This window comes from Protobothrops mucrosquamatus, unplaced genomic scaffold (assembly GCF_001527695.2).
Source record: "Protobothrops mucrosquamatus isolate PMUCROS unplaced genomic scaffold, P.Mucros_1.0 scaffold_257, whole genome shotgun sequence".
NCBI classification, from domain to species: domain Eukaryota; kingdom Metazoa; phylum Chordata; class Lepidosauria; order Squamata; family Viperidae; genus Protobothrops; species Protobothrops mucrosquamatus.
In genome coordinates, this window is record NW_015386333.1 from 671,053 (window position 1) to 686,127 (window position 15,075).

Genomic DNA, 15,075 nt, shown 5'->3' on the forward strand with positions numbered 1-15,075 from the left:
CACCGGTAGACAGTAGTTCATGGGAAACTCCCATTGTCACACCACTTAAGGCCAATGGAGAAGTCCGCATTTGTGCCAACTATAAATGCACATTATAGTCCACATTGGTGCCGACTATAAATGCATGTTAAACAAAGCTCTCCAGCAGCACTCCTATCCAGTGCCTGTAGTCAGCCACATTTTGACATCTCTACAGGGAGGTCGCATTTTTGCCAAATTAGATTTGACCCAGGCCTATCAGCAGCTGCCGGTGGACGACGCCACAGCTAAGGCCCAAACCATAGTAACCCACAGGGGAGCCTTCAAGGTGCAACGGTTACAGTTCGGGGTTAATGTGGCCCCGGGCATTTTTCAGAGCGTAATGGAGTGCACACTCCACAACATTCCTGGTGTATGCCCATATTTGGATGATGTCCTCATAGCTGGGGAATCAGTCGAAAACCTCGCTGACAGGCTCTGGGCCATCTTGCAGTGTTTCTGCGAAGCAGGGCTGAAGCTCAAACAGGAGAAATGCAAAATTGGAGTCACTTCCACAGAATTCCTGGGGTTTCGTATAGATGCCAAAGGCATTCATCCTGCTGAATCCAAGCTCAAAGCAATTCAGCAGGCACCCAGTTCCAAGACGAAGGGAGAGCTTCAGGCATTCCTGGGACTCCTTAATTTATATCATGCTTTCCTCCTCCACAAGGCCGCAGTGGCAGAGCCGCTACACCAGCTCTTGGACAAGAAGGCCACATGGAAATGGATGAGTGTCCACGAGAGGAGTTTTGCAGCAGTTAAAATGTTGTTGTCATCAAATGCGGTATTGGCTCATTTCAATGAGCAGTTGCCAGTCAGCATCGCATGTGATGCATCCCCATACGGGATCGGAGCTGTGTTAAGTCATCTCAGTGCTGATGGGACACAAGTCCCTATAGCCTATTACTCCAGGACTCTTTCTGCTACAGAACGCAATTATGCACAAATAGATAGGGAAGCATTGGCCATTGTGGTGGGCATTAAAAAGTTTCATGACTTTTTGTATGGCCATTTCACAGTCTTCACTGACCACAAGCCACTCCTGGGGTTGTTCACTACGAACAAGCAAACACCCCAGATTATCTCTCCTAGAATGTTGAGGTGGTCAATATTCTTATCTGCTTATGATTATTGTCTGGTTCACAAACTGTGTAAAGAAATGGGCCACGCAGACGGCCTTAGTAGGTTGCCTCTATAGCTATTAGAGTCAGATCCTGCTCCAGCTAACCACATCCTGGCTATCCAGGATTTGCCGCAGTCTCCCCTTAATGCAGGGGATGTTGCTGCTGAAACAGCTTCAGACAACACGCTGAGCCGCGTGTTGAACTGTGTGCTCACAGGATGGCCGGAAACGTGTCCTGGCCCTAACTTTCAGAGTTTCTGGAGAAGGAAGCATGAGTTATCCACTTATAAGGGTTGCATCTTGTGGGGCAGTAGGGTTGTAATCCCGCCCTCACTGAGGGCTAGAATCCTTGATTCTCTGCATGAGGGACATCCAGGAATAGTCCGGATGAAGGCACTCTCGCGCAGCTATCTTTGGTGGCCTGAGCTCAATAAAGATATTGAAGCCCAGGTCCACAGGTGCCTTATTTGCCAGCAGTCAAGGCCAGAAATGCCACATGCTCCTGTACATAGATGGGAGATCACACAAGCCCCTTGGTTGAGGATTCATATTGATTTTGCTGGCCCCTTTCAGGGGCAACTCTTCCTCATTGTTGTGGACAGTCACTCCAAATGGCTAGAGGTCATTCCAGTGTCCACTATGACTACTGCCAGGACCATCCAGGTTCTGCGCAACATCTTTGCAATGCATGGGCTCCCAGATGTCATAGTCTCAGACAATGGGACTCAATTTACTTCTGCAGAGTTTCAGTCCTTCTTAAGGGTGAATATGATTAGGCATGCCACTTTGGCTCCTTTTCACCCGGCCTCTAACGGCCAAGCAGAACGTATGGTTAGAACAACCAAGGAATCCCTGAGGAGGATCACAAATGGAAATTGGCATCACAGGTTGGCAGATTCCCTACTCTGCCAATGCACTACACCTTGCACTTCTACGGACAAGAGCCCAGCTGAATTAAGATGGGGGCGCTGTTTGATCACAAAACTGGATCACTTACATCCAGACAGGATTGCTTCACAAGTGCAGCAGCCTAAGGCACCGAGGCATTTGCAAGTAGGTGACCCAGTGTGGGTGCGCAACTATGGACAAGGGGCACTGTGGGTGGTAGCTGTGGTTTGCAAAGTGTCAGGGCCGCTCTCATATGAAGTGGCCCTGGAAGACGGTCATGTGCTTTGCAGGCACATTGACCAGCTGCGATGGAGGTTACCAAGCCACTATTCTGCTCCTGACTCTGCTCTCGGGGGGGGGGGGAGGAACACGATTGCGATAGTGCATCTGAGTCTCTCAGCAAAAGCGGGACCTTGCGATTGCCGAACGGGGTTTTTGCCAATGAGGCTGCTTCTAACTCAGGCACTGCGTCCACGGGACATTGCTCTCAATTGGCTTTTCATGCCGATCCAGTGGATTCTACTCCACCGTGGAACTCTGGCTCAGGCCTACCGGAACAGGCCAGCCACAGGGAAATGGACAAAGGCTTGGGTCTACCAGAACAGGCCAGCCTTCACAAATCGGCTCTACTCGTATTAGATGGGTCACACAGCCCCGGTCTGCTAAGCCTGGCGGGCGAGCTTGCAGATCAGGAGCTAGCAGCGGCTCTGAGATGTTCGGAGTGAGCGAAAGGCCCACTAAACTATTTAAAAGACTATGTAAGATTTTTGTCATTGCAAACTTAAAATGCTTATGTATTTTTCTTGCAAACTTAAATGTTATGTATTTTCCCTTGAAATTTTGAATGCTTATGTGTTTTCTTACAAACTGAAATGCTTAAGTATTCTTGATACTAAACAGTGTAATGTCAGGCTTATGTACTAGTGAATGTCATTATGCCTTTTGAATGTGTGTAATCTTTGAACAACAAACAATGCTTTGTAAGTGTCAAAGATCCAGGGGGAAGGGGTGTAATGTATTGAGTTAAATTTATGAAACAGGTTGCTGAGATCTGTGCAAGAAGGTTAGCAGACCAGTGGCCTGCCAGCCAGACTTTCTGTCTACAAACTACTTAGTATGCATTTAAGCGGGAGAATACTGTGTTCCCATTGGCTGATGCCGCCCAAAACTGAATGTATAAATAGGGATGGAGCAATGCTTGTTAGTTTCTGTTTTGACCTTCAATAAAGAAGTACTTGTTTTCTACTGCTGCCTCTTCAATGCTGAACCAAGCAGAAAACAGAACAATGGCCCTGACTCTATTGGCCTTTTGTAAGGCCATGAAGACCTGGTTGTGTGACTGGACTCTGAAAAGTATGCGAAAAGTTTTTTTGTTGTAAGTCCTCCATTCTTAGAGAGTGATTACTGCTGAGAACTGATAATAGAAGACCTACTTTTTCTTCTCTTCTTATAACCAGAATATCAGAATAACAGACTTGGAAGGGACCTTGCAGGTTTTCTAGTCCACCCCCTGCTCAGGCAGGAAACCCTATAGCATTGAAGATAATTGGTTGTCCAATCTCTTTTTAAAAATTTCCAGTGTTGGAACAGCCCAACTTCTGGAGGCAAGTTCCACAGATTAATTGTTCTGTCAGGAAATTTCTCTTTAGTTCTAGGTTGCTTTTCTCCTTGGTTAGTTTCCATCCGTTGCTTCTTGTCTTGCCTTCTAGTGCTTTGGTAAATAAGTTGACCCCTTTTTTCTTTGTGGCAGCCCCTGAGATGCTGGAAAACTGCTATCATGTCCTCCCTCGTCCTTCTCTTCATTAAACTAGACATACCCAATTCTAGCAACCGTTCCTTATATGTTTTAGCCTCCAATTCCCTAATCATCTTTGTTGCTCTTTTCTGCACCTCTTTCTAGAGTCTCAACATCTTTTTTACATCATGGCAACCAAAACTGTGGTCTTACCAAGGCATTATAAAATAAAGTGTATTAACACTTTATATGATCTTGATTCTATCCTTCCGTTAATGCAGCCTAGAACTGTGTCAGCTTTTTTGGCAACTGCAGCACACTGTTGGGTCATATTTAAGTGATTGTTCACTAGGACTCCAAGATCCCTCTCGCAGTTACTATTCTTGAGCCAGGTACCACCTATTCTCTACCTGTGATTTGGTTTTTCTTGCCTAAATGTAGAATCTTACATTTTTCAACAATTGAATTTCATTTTGTTAGATAGAGCCCAATGTTCAAGTCTGTCAAGATCTTTCTGTATCTTTAACCTATCTTCTGAAAAACAGTGGAGAAAGAAGGGGGACTGAAAGCTTTCCCCTTTCACATTTGATCACCTACTAGAGTAAAAAAATATTTATATATGGCAATTTGATTTTTACTGATGAAATTGAATTCTCAGAATTTACCAGAAAACACTGCATTGGCCTATGCTGGAGAAAAATTGAGATAGGGCGAGATTTGCACACATCTTATATAAAGTTGATATTCACTCACATGATTTGAGCACACTGTGTCTCTCTACGAGGTACGTCTTTAAATGCAAAGATCCTTCACTGTTACAAAGTTCCTTATGTTCTCATCATATTGCCCACCATAATGCTCAGTGTTACATTAATAGCTGTGAACAGACTGTCTTCTCTAGCAAAAGTGTTGGCTGCTGTAATCAATTATCAGAACTTTTTGTTTTCAAATTACTGGTAATTTCCAGGAAATTTAATTTCTGATCATTTGCAATAATCTTTTACATAACTGCAGTGATTGTTTTGCAAAAATGCTAAGATGTTATGGAAAAGTGGAATAGATATAGAAATAAGATATAGAAATTCTGACTTTGTTAAATACCTGCTCCTATCAAAACATTCATTAATAGTATCTGCTTCTTAATTAAGCATCCTTAGTGCTGTGTCTTTAACATTCTTTTCTCATGTATTTATCTCAGTACAATTTCTTCTGCAATGCGAAGCTTGTAAGATCAGTCAGGTTATGTCCTGGTGTTACTTTTTAAACTGTTCTCCGGAAGGGTATTTTAATACTGTCTCTTGTATCACCTCTAAGTATAAGATTCTCATCCGTTAGGAGTTAAGTTAGCTTCCTTCAAGGCATCATATAATCTCAGAAAGTAAAGGAACATTCTTTGTGCAAGTTTCAGAGCAGGAAATTTAATGTCTGCCATCAGAACCATAGCAGGAAATAGACACAGCCAACTCACATTGCGTTACAGGGACCATTTAAGTTTGATGGAAGTCTGCTTTTTAAGAGTTGCCGTTCAACCCAATACTTGAACTTATTTGGAACATTTGGAAACTTGCTTTCTTCCTTACTGAATGATTTCCTTACTGACCATTCTGTGATTGTTCCCAGATGTGTGATACTGTACTTTTACTGTATTTATACAAATTATACAAGAAACTCATATGCTGTTCACAGTAAAGACATTTCCAAGGTTGCTTGATTAAAGCCAACAATGGTTGTTCCCCAATCTGCTCAACACTACTTTTTTCCAATCAGCTAGAAACAGAATTTAACACAGGTGGTCCTCAACTTATGACCATAATTAAAATTAGAATTCCCACTGCCAAGTGAGGTGAGTCACACCTGGTTTTATGACATTTTTTGCCATAGTTGTCAAACAAATCATTGCAATTGTTAAGGAAGTCACGCAGTCATTAAGCAAATCTGGCTTTCCTCACTGATTTTGCTTGTCAGGAGGTGGCTGGGAAAGTCACCCATTGTGATCACATGATCCCAGGCCACTGCAAACATTGTAAATACATGCTGATTACCAAGCACCCAAATTTTGATCAAGTATCTGTGTGGGTGCTGTGATGGTCATAAGTGCAAGGACTGATTGTAAATCACTTTTTCAGTGCCATTATAACTTCATACAGTCACTAAACAAATGGCGGAAGTTGAGGAGTGCCTGTAAAGATTTCATGTAACAGTATAATGCCATGCTATTTTGCAATGTCCAACTCATGATCAAGATCTATCTAAAAGATTTTCAGAATTTCAGCTCAGAGAGCTGCAATATTAATTAGTAGCTATCTACTTATAGCCTTTCTTTCTATTAGGTGAATAATTCCTGATTAATTAGCAAATAACAGTTTTAGAATGACAATTTAAACTTGGTTATCTCTTTACTCCTATTTTCAAAGCTGCCCAAAACATAGTATATATTATGTTAAGAATATATATAAAAACAGATATAGCTGAAGGACCTGACCTCCCTTATAATATCTGCAGAACGTTGAATAGGTTGAGAGTTGGAGTGCCTAAGTGTAAAACCAAGAAAAAAAAACTCTTTGAAAAAGATATGATCAAAAGATGTTTGAGCTAATGAGATATATTGTATTTATCACCTCATTTTTTTCCCCAAAATTTTATTTATAATACAGTTAAAAGAAACATTGGATATAACGCGACATTCCAGTATATACATTCTTATCAAATTATTCCACATTTTACAATCGATTCTTCATCTCTAAATATACATCTAAATTTTATATACAATACTTAATCTATTTCTCTATTTGCTAACCTAAATTACATATATTTCTATCTTAACGCTAGCCTCGAATCCCTCCAATTTATCACCTCATTTTGAGTATATGTGTTGATATGAATTTGAGGGTGTAATCAGTGGCCTTGGAAAGAGAAAATAGGGAGGAATAACATAATATGGATGTGAAAAGTCAAATGGTTAGCATGTATGAAAGGTTAAAAAGGTTAGAGTATTTACATCACTGGGATTTGGATATCGTGTTTATTATTAATTCTACATCAAATGACTATAAATGAGATGGCAAATCTATGATTTAAAAGCAATTTTAAAAGCAATCTTTAAAAGGAAATTCTTGCTTGTATAGGCAAATAGTTGCCTATTTTTGTTCCTGAGATGGCTACAGGGCTGTTCTGTTCCAGATCTTAGTTACCTGTGACCAAAGTTGAATGTTTGTGTGGCAATAAGGGCTTAAATCCTGTTCCTGCTGAAGTCACTGCATTGACATTCTTTTTCCTAGGGATGGTCTTGCTTTCAGTCTGAATCTCTGCCGCAAGGAAATTTTCATTGTGATATTATTTTTGCTTCCAACTGCATATGGACCCCTGCTACTAAAACACTGCCCATAACTTGGCGGGTGTCCTTGAGCCTCCATTTGTACAATATTGCCCAATATTCATAGCATCTACTTGCTTAGCAATTATTTATCTTCCACTATTTTAAAAACGAAGCTGTCCTTTTTACCTAAGGAAGATTTGAAAGGACACAATTAGCTAATAGGCTATGGCATTCAATAGCTGTGGTTTGTGAACAGAGGCACATTACATATGATATGGAAAGACCACAGGCAGCTGGGTAAAGCAGGATATGAGTAAAAGGGAGAGAGGGAAAGCAGCCTAGGTAATGGACCACAGGTGGGGCTGTCAAATGGCAGGATAGCCTAGCCTTGTTTTCCTCCTGCTTCTGTCCTTTCCTTCTCTTCCTTGGGAGGAATGACCTGAGTCATCTTGTTGCTGAAACCCAACACTACCTATGATGGCTCACAACAGCTGGAGAAACAGCAAAGTGCAAAACTCTCTCCAAGGCTGACTGCCTAGAGAAGGCAAGACACATACCACCACCTCCCCTCCCCCACAGAGTTCACTTTGTCATGTCTAAAGGAGGGAGAATTCCCTCTGCTACTAGAGGCCCTGTCTCTCTTCCAAACTGCCCTACATAGGCCTGGTTCATAAATTTAGCATCAATACAACATAATATTCACAAATATACAGTTGTTTACATCTTCAATGAACTTTACGGCCTTTACTGACTTCACACAAAATTTTCTTATGTGATAAGTCACTGTTACTCTGATTTCTTAGGTGATGAAAAGCCTTTCTCTTTCTACATAATATCTTGTTACTTGTTTCCTGTCCGTTGTACCAAAATTCAACGTTTTCTTTGTTTCTCATTAATCTTCTCTCCGTTGTTTTCTGACTCTGCATAGAATTGATCCAAGACCAGAATGCAAAGATGGCATCCACGCCCCACATCCCAGGTCCAGACTGCCTCCGCCCTTTTACCCGTGAGTCCCTTAAGGCTATAGAGAAACGGATTGCAGACCGGGAAGCTGAGAAATTGAAGAACCAACATGAGGTTCTTGATGAAGAAAAGCAGCCAAAGCCCCGCAGTGACTTGGAACAAGGAAAAAGCCTCCCGCTTATTTACGGAGACCCTCCTCCAGAACTCATTGGAGTTCCTCTGGAAGACTTGGATACATTTTACAGTGATCAGAAAGTAAGTAAGAAATGTTAAAGGGAAAGATATAATTCAGTAGTAAAAATGTGAAATGGTATTATGAAAGTTTTTTCTTGTCAGCCTCCCAAGTAGACCAGACAGGAAACATGAACAGAATTAAAGTATAGAGTATAAAGTAAAGAATTAATTCTACTTTATTGTAAAGCTGCATTAACAGAATCTTACAAGTGTCAAAATACAAATTTACCACTGTCTCTTTTTACTGCTTGATACATTAGGATGGATCTTTCTTTTCTCTGCCCATTACTCAGTTGTGGGCTCTCCCTGCTTTTTATCTGATCATTCCTGAGGCGGCATCTCTTTTCCTCATTTTTTAGAGTCATTTATTATATCCCCAGACGCACACTCTCCATATGTATATATATATATATATATATATATATATATATATATATATATATATATATATATATATATATATATATATATATATATATATATATATATATATATATATATATATATATATATATATATATATATATATATATATATTGGTCTACAGCTGTCATAATCTCAAGACATGAAATCACACACATTTGGAAAGCAGCAGCTTGGGGAGGGCTTTATTATGATAGTATGGCCCTATCACAATAATGAAGAAAAATATAACAAAGTATATGCCTCAGTCTCTGCTTTGTGACTATTTATCCCTGAGGTCAGTTCTTCAGGATGGAACAGACTAAGAAACCATAGAGTCCAATGTAACTTTTATTATAAAGATATAGTAACAGAATCTTGCAATGGTGAATGCCCTCCCTCCCTCCCTCCCTTTTATCTTCATTAGAATCTTGTCTCAGGTTATAGTTCTTCCCTGGTCTCAGGTTTCTTTCAGCTGCCTGTTTTCTTGGTAGCTGTGGTAAAACATGGGCCATCCTAGAGGACCCAAGAACTGCCCGTGCTGCCACACTCTGCACCAGCTAAAGCTTCTGAATGCTCATCAAGGATAGCCCCATGTAAAGTACATTGCAGTTGTCCAGACACGAATGACCAGGGCTTGAATGACTGAGTGCAGGAATTCCCATCCAGGAAAGACTGCAACTGGCACACAACACAAAGTAGTAGCCTGGGTGGGAAGGATAGACTGGGGAAATGGTGAAGGTTAATACAGTATATGTAGTTCAATAGCATTGCCACATTGCAATTAAGGAATTCTCATGATTTTTACATAGATTAAAATTTATATAAACATTTTAAATTTAAAATGTTTGAAGATCCAAAATTTCATGTTAACCATATCACATTTGTCAAGCTCAGTATTACCCCTACAATGTTGAACAATTGCCTGGACCGTAAAATTAAATAAAAAGGATCCAGTAGCCGGAACAGAAGCATTGGGCCAAGCAACCCCAGCCCCTAATAAGTTTATGTCCTCTCCACAGATGGTATTGATTTGCCATTTCTCAATCTAGTTTTTCGCACATCACTAAACCTCGACCACATAGCATAATTGTAACCAATCTTTCCATTACAGGTAATCCTGTAAACCATTACAGTTACGAAGGTATTGAAAAAAGTAACTTATGACCATTTTTCACATTTGTAATATTGCGGCATCTCTATGATCACATGATCAAAATTTGGATGCTTGGCAACTGACTCACATTTATGACAGTTGCAGTGTCACGAAGTCACGTGAACAGCTTTTTCAGCCTTCTGACAAATAAGGTCAATGGAGAAACCAGATTCACTTGACAACTATGTTACAACTTAAAAACTGCAGTGATTCACTTAACAACTGTGGCAAGAAAGATTGTAAAATGAGTCAAAACTCACTTAGCAATGGTCTTGCTTAGCAACAGAAATTTTGGACTCAGTTGTTGTAAGTCGAGGACTACCTGTATATTATTGCAATCACTTTATAAAGCCAAAATGAACAGAAATCAGCAATCCAAGATTGTACATCTGGGGTTGCACTATCTTGCACATAATCAAGAGTACCCTCTTTTTGGTGTTCTCAAATTATAAACTGCATTGATAGTTCAAAGCATTTAAATCAAAACAAGCAAGAGTGGAACTAGTTCAGATCATATGAGTAAATGTCTCCTCGCCATTTTGCACTCAAACAAAATTAAGTTGACAATTTTTTTTTTTAATTCTTTGGTATATTTTTGTCAAATTAGTCTTTTAAGATCATAAGAAAACTGACAGAAGTATAAAACTCTGGGAAAATGCCTAGATCAGATTACAAAATCAAGAAATATTTTAATTGAATGTACTGTTATATTTGCCCTTTTATGTGATTGAGATTCTTTTTGTAATAACTCAAATGATTTAAAAAGTTGATTTGGCAATCAACTGACTTAAATGATTAATACTCTACTTGTTCAGGATTCAAAATTAAAAACAAAGGATTTATCTTTATTTCAGACTGATATTATCCAGAATGAAAATTTATTATATGATTTTAGAATTAAATGATACTGCCATCCCAATATCTCCCAGTTGTGCCTTGTAGTTTTTAATACAGCAATAGAGATATGGCTAAAAATGGAGCCAAGCTGATACTATCACATAATAAATTTCTATCTGGGCCCATATGGTAGTGTTTCTTTTTAAATGTTCCACAAAGGTATTGAATTCAAAATATATGTCCTCTAATAAAGCTGAAAGCCAGGAAGGGCCCAAGTTCAGAAGAGGGTAATAGAGTTGATATAGGGACTTAAGGATAGTAAGAAGGAAGTAAAGATATTTATTTTGGGGTAAAGGAAATTGAAGGAAGGCATGATATCATTGTTCAAGCACATCAAAGATTGCTATATAGGGAAAAAAGTCAGGAGCAACTTTCTATTGCCACAGTAACCAGGACCAGAAATAACAGGTGCAAGTTGCAGATATTTAGATTTCACTTAAATATAAGAACACACTGCAGATAAAATAGGGGAACAGTCTAACTATGATACTTGTGGATTTTCCCTCTTTGGAGAAGCAGGACAGCCACTTCTTGAGAATAAGTTTGGTTTTCCTCCATAGTACAGAAAGTTAGACAAAACAGTTCCACAGTTCTGCAATTCTATCCTCCCCCCCCCCCCACAAATTCAGTAAGATTTCAGATATTTATAGCTACTTTTATCTGAGATTTTTTAAATAACATGTTTATATTTGCAAATGATAAACTATTTCAAGTTAATTATTTTCAGGTATTTAAAAGAATTCAAGCAAGAGTTAAAAAAAACAACTGAATGCAAATTTCCAAAGAAACATTACACATATAAACCTTTAGGATGTTTATAAGTTTATAAATTAATTAAATAACCTGATAACTTTCCATGTTACTACTATTTTTATATTGTCACCAATAATAGGTTTATTTGTTACCAATATTTTTACACCTCTTTACTTCAAATGGTTCTGTTTCAAAAGGCTTTGAACAGTCTGCAGTTTTATCTCATCTGAGGGTATGAATGTATTTCTAACTTACTACTCTAATATGCCACTGCGAATATATGTTTCAGACTACATACTTCCATTTACAATGGCTAAATACTGGTGGCATACTTTGATCATATCAGTAATATTTTTCTGTATTTTACTATCCTATATCCTGCTAATGTTACTGCTAATTATTCATGGCTGTTTATTAGATAAGATTCTACATCTAATTATTTCTTAGATGTTCCACCATCTATAATCTAGTGGATGCATTTAGTAGTGTTAAACCTCAGACCAGGACATTACCAAAATGTTGCACAATATTAATTGATGTTCATACACAATATACATAATTATCAATAAGGGATATCATTAATATATAAAAGCAATTTCTATAGATAATGAGAATATTCCATTTGTAATATACATAGTTTCAGAAATTTCCACTACAGCATATTAAAGACATTTCATCACAAAACAATCATCATGATTTAATTTTTCTGAATGTATAATATCCAGTGTTGTCATCTGCTTGGTGATCTATTATAAAATTTAATTTTGTAGGAAAGGTGATTGAAAATAATATTGTGCTGGAGTCAATGTCAATATTTTGGGTCATCATTTAAACAAGAAAATCAGCTGACAATCTGCACAATCAGGAAGAACTTTTTCAGCCCTCTAAATCAAACTTGTTATTTTTTTGTTCAGTTGCAGATGATTTGATATTATATAATTAAAAGCAATAATTGTTTATTATTATTGCTCTTCTGAGCTGAATCACTTTAATAGTAGAGATAATGTCACTTTGCCACTTGATTAATATTTTTCTTTTTTTCTTCAGACATACATCATCCTCAACAAAGGAAAAACCATATTCCGGTTCACTGCCACTTCAGCTCTCTACATGTTGGATCCATTCCACCTTATCCGGAATTGTGCTATCAAAGTGCTTATACATTCATATCCCACACAATGCTTGAGCTGGATATGGAGTGGTTCCACACTGGGTGGCGGTTTTGGGGACTTCTGGTCAGTAAAATATGGGATATCTGTGGCCAACCTTTACTACTGACGAAGCTGCCTAGATTTGTTGGAAGTTGTAGTTCATCAACATCTGTTTGGATCTGTTCTCTGCTGTGGCAGGTTCAAGTACCTAATTGAAGGAAAGCAGTTGCCAAGGTTATGGGTTTTTTTTAGGGAAAGCAGATGACTCAACATATAATCATAAGAATGTACACAAAAAGGGGGAAAATAAGGTACCCATAAAGTGGCATATATATGACCTGTATATAAGATATAAAAAGGGAAAGCAGAGGAAGGTATATGTGCGTGGGACAGTGGTGTTATAACAGATTTTGCAGAACATGCTGCTGAATAAAATGTCACATGATAAACAAGTGAAGTATAGCTTGCAAGCCCAATGATTCAGTCCTGGATGAGGAGGAAAACCTGGAAGTACATATTGGAGCAGTTTGTGAATACATGAAGAGATCAAGAGATCAGAGTATGTCCTATTTAAGGAATTTTAAATATCTGACAGTAAATCTTATGAGTTAAAGGCTTAAAAGTTTTGTTTTGTAGTATGACATCCAGGAGAACCCACAGATATTCCATTATGAGCTATTGAGATAAAAAAGTAAAAAAAGAAGTCAAAATAAGCACAAGACTAAGTAAGGAAGAATTGAGAAATTGAGAATTAAGAAGTATGAACACACATGCGCATGCACATACACCCCTCTCCACACATTTAATATACCTACTACATTTCATAAATATATTTTCTCTTGTATATTTAGCTCAAGCTATTACATTTTTGTAGGTATCCTAGTGGTTAGAATAAATTCCCTCTATTTGTTTAAGACAGAGTTGGGGAACTATGGCCCTTTTATGACTTGTGGACTTCAATTCCAACCAGCATGGCTGGTTCAGGAATTCTAGGAGTTGAAGTCCACAAGTCATTAAGGGGCCATAGTTCCCCACCCTGGTTTAAGTATTGTCTGTGTTTATATCTATATGAGCTCCTATCCTGACCCTCCCTCTGACATCTCTCTGTATATAGAACAGGCTGTCAATACATTTTATGTCTATAAATGACAAGGGTTTATTTTAATATTCACTTTGTCATATCATTTCCTTATCCAACATTGAATACCAGCTTAATTCCCCACCATTTTCATCTCATATTCCTATACCATTTCCCCCAATTTGTTGGCTTACATTTTACAAGGTAGTTATATTTTTACGGTTACTAATAACTTAACAGTTGCCCCCATCATCCTCTATAACATTACAAAAGACAGTTGTATTTTGGGATTCTGCTATGTGCAGCTATCAGGGAAAGCAAGAGGGGAATTCAAATAGCATGCTAAAGTTTTTTTTTTCATTGAACATAGCCTTGAACTACATTTCTAAACAACTTTTCTTTAACTTGAAAAGCTGATTGCTATCAGAAATGTTCGATTTTTTTAAAAAAGCACATGCCCAAAGCTTTGTTTATAGCTTTAGTTTAATTAGTTGAAATGTGACTTTTTGGACTCTGGCTGAAAGTGCTACTACTGTCCACAAAGAGTGTAGTTCTTAAGAAATAAGTATTTTGTGGGGAAGGGGTATTTTCAGTAGAGGTTTGAGGCATTTCCTTGACTTTGTATTCAAATTATTCAGTATGTTTATCATGATAACCATCTTAGCCAACTGTGTCTTCATGACTCTGAGTGACCCTCCAATATGGGCCAAGGATGTGGAGTAAGTGTTCTCTTTTTCCTTTCCATCTTTAATAATTTAATGCCTAGTCCTTACTGCTTAGAATGGGTGAAGAAGAATACTAATCCAGAAGGGCAAGAATTCACAAGAGAAAGTGAAACCCATGTGATTTGAATTCTAATCACCTTAACTTTTACCAACATTTACCCATATTTCAGATACCCAGTATCTGAACTCAGTTTGCATATGAGAGAAAAGACGATAAGGCAGATTTTCTTTCAAGCCTAGAATATCTTTGCATCTTTATGAAAGATTAATCTTGATAGAGTGTTGGAAAAAGAGCCACGTTCTTGGAAAGGACGCAGATACAATCTTTTGTAAAGGCTCTCAGTGTATTTTTAATGATAAACTTAACTATCTTGATGAAATGCATGTGCTATACAACTGAATGCAGATTTCAGCATCAGATTCACTATTTTTTCAATGCTTCAAGTGGCTCTCCAGTTTTCTATATTTTATCTATTAATTCAACATCTTATTAATATTTTAAAATATATTATAAATATAATTAAAATACTCAGTGTTGCAAAGGAGAGTGTATATATGTAGCATCAGTTTCTCAGTGTTTGTGCAACATGTTTCTGATGCACTTCGGGAAAGATATGATGATAGCAGGGGAGGTAG

The 15,075-nt window shown here is 38.1% G+C and overlaps 1 protein-coding gene across 1 annotated transcript in view; it reads left to right on the forward strand.

The window, feature by feature from the left end:
• LOC107302374 (sodium channel protein type 4 subunit alpha) overlaps positions 1 to 15,075 on the forward strand; it is a 121,809-nt gene that overhangs the window by 9,736 nt on the left and 96,998 nt on the right. Inside the window, exons 2-4 of the mRNA XM_029287219.1 lie at positions 8,009 to 8,298; positions 12,533 to 12,651; positions 14,344 to 14,433. Of these exons, the coding sequence (XP_029143052.1) occupies positions 8,035 to 8,298; positions 12,533 to 12,651; positions 14,344 to 14,433 (473 nt within the window). The 5' untranslated portion in view covers positions 8,009 to 8,034. The remainder of the gene's footprint in view (positions 1 to 8,008; positions 8,299 to 12,532; positions 12,652 to 14,343; positions 14,434 to 15,075) is intronic.